We start from the raw sequence: 3,980 nt of genomic DNA on the forward strand, positions 1-3,980 counted from the left end.
CTATGCAGTTAACCGGAGAGTGCAGTTAACCGAAGTACGGTACAGTACAGCACGGCACAAATACAGGTGAAGAATAACGTAAAAAGATGATTAGAATCCACTCTTTCAACGTTTACTTAAATGAAACAAGAGTCTACAATGAACAGCACTAACGTCATACTGTTGAATCAAACACAACGAAATTTACGATTTCCGAAAGAAATCGGCAATTGATGTCTGCACACACGTTTTACTAATAAGTTGGTGAATTGCCGACTCTGTTTTGTAAAACGGTTCAAACAGCTCACATTCTCTCTGTTCCATGAATCTGCGTAAATTCTGGAGTGACTGTATAGCGACTTTAGATGAACCTGGTCATCTACTGCGTCGTCGTCATCACTTCTTTCGTCATTTTCTTCTTGTTTTGTCTCTGTAAGAGCTGCAACGATGGTTGAGTCGTCGATTTCACCTTCCGTCTGAAGACCGTCATCTATTGCAACATATTATTCGAATTCTTCTACATTCATGCCGTGTGGCGTTTCGAGTAGGGTTTCGCCGATATAGGTGGGGTCATCAAGTGACTCGTCATCAGAAGGCACCGAAAAACTGGCCCGCCTATAGCAGTTTGCTAAGGTTGACTGCGTTACATTGCTCCAGGCATTTCTAATCATATGAAGTGCATCTAAAACTGTCAGCTTCCTTGTCTGGTTGGACGCTTTTTCTTCGGAAACTGATCCATCAATGTCTGACAGCAGTTTTCGAATAACAAGCGATCTATAGAACTTCTTGAACTTCGCTATAATTCCTTGATCCATTGGTTGAATCAGTGAAGTTGTGTTCGGAGGAAGGAAAACAATCTTAACATTTGACAGTTTGATGCCGTCGCCATGAGCTGCACAATTGTCCCTCAGCATAATGATGCTTCTCTTTTGCAAACGCATTTGATTGTCAACGCACTTCAACCATCTCTTCCAAATTTCTGTCGTCATCCAGGCGTTTTTGTTTGCCTCGTACTGTACTGGCAGCTGTTTCAAATTCTTAAAACATCGAGGGATTTGCTTTTGCCAATCACCAAGGCATCCAATTTTTCGCCAACATCCATATTGCATGCAAGCAAAATTGTCAAACGATCTTTGGCAATCTTACATCCCGGTGTTTCTGCTCCTTTGAAAGACAAAGTCACATCAGGAAACGCCGGCCAGTACAACCCAGTTTCATCGGCATTGAAGATGTCTTTTGGTTGGTAGTCTTTAAGGATTTCAGGTAGAACATCAATTACCCATCGTTCAGCTCCATAGTCGTCTGCATCCTGTTTTTCGCCGTGTTGTCGTTTAAATTGAATTCCGTTGCGCATTTTCCATCTTTCCAACCATCCATTTGTTGGTTTGAAATCATGCAAACCCGAACCATTTGCCAATTGATTAACTTTTTCAAGCAACAGTGGTCCACTTATCGGAATCTGTCGACTGCGAGCTTGAGCGAACCATTGTAACAGCGCTTCTTCAACATCTTCGGACTTGCCACCTCGTTTGCGCTTCTGAGAAGGATTGCTGTCATTTTGCCAGTCTTCAATGATCTTCTCCTTGTTCTTGAGGATTCGCGAAATCACACTGTGACTAACACCGAACTCAAGTGCAGCAGAGGCCTGACTTCTGTTGTTCTCAACGCATTTTATGGCCTCAAACCTTTGAGCTAACGTCCGGGATTTACACTTGCGACTAGTCATTTTAGACTGTAAAATAAACGCTCATAAATTCAAGGTTGAACTTCCGATGATTACCCTCTAGTTCAAATCACGGTTTACAGCAATGTTCCCCATGCTGTACTATGATTGTTCCCACGCTATTGCTCCCTGGTGGGCGGGGATATACATGTATCTACCATATCTACCACCTATGGCGTCCTTTACATGTTAATCATTTACAAAGTCGCAATTACCGGCTTAATTGTCGGCTTATTTGAAGCACTACAGCAGTGGACTGGCAATAACTGCTCCTGACTATACATTGTGCAGTTAACCGGAGTAAAATTGTATTGGATAATGTGCCACGGGCAGAAAATTTATCGTGCTATTATCCGGAGTGTGCATTTAAGCGAAGTGCAGTTATCCGAAGTTTGTTCACATTGCAAAGCATTGCGAAAAAACGGGACCGGCGTGACTACGTGCAGTTATCCGGAGTGTGCAGTTAACCGATGCGCAGTTAAGTGGAGTCCACTGTACATGCAGGTAAATTAACTACTGTGTTGTCCCAGATTTCCACATTGCAAGCTAATTTGTATTCTACTGTAATTGTTTAACCTGCATTGAACACCCATCAATTCATGTATACATTTCAAAGCTTGAATGGCTTACCTTGCAAGACTACTGAGTTATGCTGGCTTGAGTGACAGTATCAGTGGGTGGAATGTAGGCCTTTTCATGAATGTAGTGCATTACTGAGTCTTGTTTGTATGAAATGGTTGGTTTTACTGTTTGAAAGAAAGAAAGAAAGAAAGAAAGAAAGAAAGAAAGAAAAGAAAAGAAAGCAAGATCAACGATCGGCAGAATCATTTATGCTATTTTCTTAAGTATTAATCTATTTTTACACCTTAATAGGTGATTTCAAACTTTTAAAGTTCACGAACTCGCTAACATCAATGATTATATGGGCACGACGACTTCAGTCAAGATGCGTGTCTATGACCGTGTTCATGGGACACAGGCGGTAAACAACGTCTCGGTCGATTATTTTCCTCACAGATCGAAGAAAGAAGAACCAAGACACTAGCCATGATTCCCCACAAATCTTTCAAAATATGGAAGTCCAAAATAGCAATGGAACGAGCTGTGAAAATATCAATGAAAAACTCCGACATAATATACTTCAACTATCAGACCCATCTAAACTGACAAAACAGTGGTGCACTAATGCAACGTTGTTGTCAGCACGTGCAATAAAGACACAGATACAAGACATTCCATGATATGTGACTCATGAGTAATGGTAACAATGTTGAATCGGGCCCACGATGATTGTTTTGAAATTGTTTTCCTTCCTTTGTTTTTCTTTTGTTTCGTTTTGTTTTGTTTTTTGTTTTTGCTTTGCTTGGTGAATACCATGAAAATTGGTTTACAAATTAAGAAATTTACTTTCAAACCGTTTAAACATTTTCTGATGAATGTGAAAGCGAAATAGGGGATTTATTGTTCACGTTAATAATTTTTTTTAAAAACTTTAAATGTTTAATTTTATAATAACCTTAAAGAATATAGATTTATCAATATTACACTTTTTATCGATTTATCAATATTTCACTTTTTATCCTCTAATGCTCTTAAATTATTTGTTAATTTCAAAGCACCCTAATTACGTTCTTAATATCTTACTGTATGCATTTTACTTATTTCTTTTCCACTGAAAACATATTTATACAACACGCGTGTTAAATTTTGATTTTTTGTTACACTGTAAGTTTTACACTTTGCTTTATTATTATTATTCTTATTATTATTGTTCCTGTTATTATTATTATTATGATTTTATTTATTTAAAAAATGAATATACATTGCTGCTTTTAATTGTATAAATTTAGTAAAATGTTTTGTCTCCTTTTTAAATTTACCACATACATTAAAGCTGTTTGCACTCTAAAGAAAATGATATTTAGAACATTCAACGGTATCATAACGATGTATTTATTTGTCATATTTTCATTTACAACATCTGTAACTATTGTCAGTATTAATGAGTCTGTGTCAATATACAACAATCTTCATCGATTAAAATAGTATACATGCACATGGACAGAGATCACTGGCTGTGACCTTAACCTTGAAACTTTCATCATGTAATTGGTATCTGAATTATGATTATAACTAGTTCAAGTTTCTTAGAATATCTTCAGTAGTTTAAAAGTTATCCTCCAGAGATGCACACACCAATTTGACATTTTCTTCCAGGAGTATGTGGGTAGTATCACTTGTAAAGTTTTCACACTGGATTATTGCTTGGGTAACCATC

At 37.7% G+C, this 3,980-nt stretch overlaps 1 protein-coding gene across 1 annotated transcript in view; it reads right to left on the bottom strand.

Moving 5' to 3' along the window:
• Nucleotides 1–968, bottom strand: part of LOC149796286 (carbonyl reductase [NADPH] 1-like) — a 39,117-nt gene extending 38,149 nt beyond the window's left edge. The window contains exon 1 of the mRNA XM_089960192.1: nt 627–968. Within this exon, the coding sequence (XP_089816318.1) occupies nt 627–968 (342 nt within the window). The remainder of the gene's footprint in view (nt 1–626) is intronic.
• Nucleotides 969–3,980: the final 3,012 nt, after the last annotated feature.

The sequence above is a fragment of the Sinohyriopsis cumingii genome, chromosome 6 (genome assembly GCF_028554795.1).
Source record: "Sinohyriopsis cumingii isolate HCF-2022 chromosome 6, ASM2855479v2, whole genome shotgun sequence".
Lineage (NCBI taxonomy): Eukaryota > Metazoa > Mollusca > Bivalvia > Unionida > Unionidae > Sinohyriopsis > Sinohyriopsis cumingii.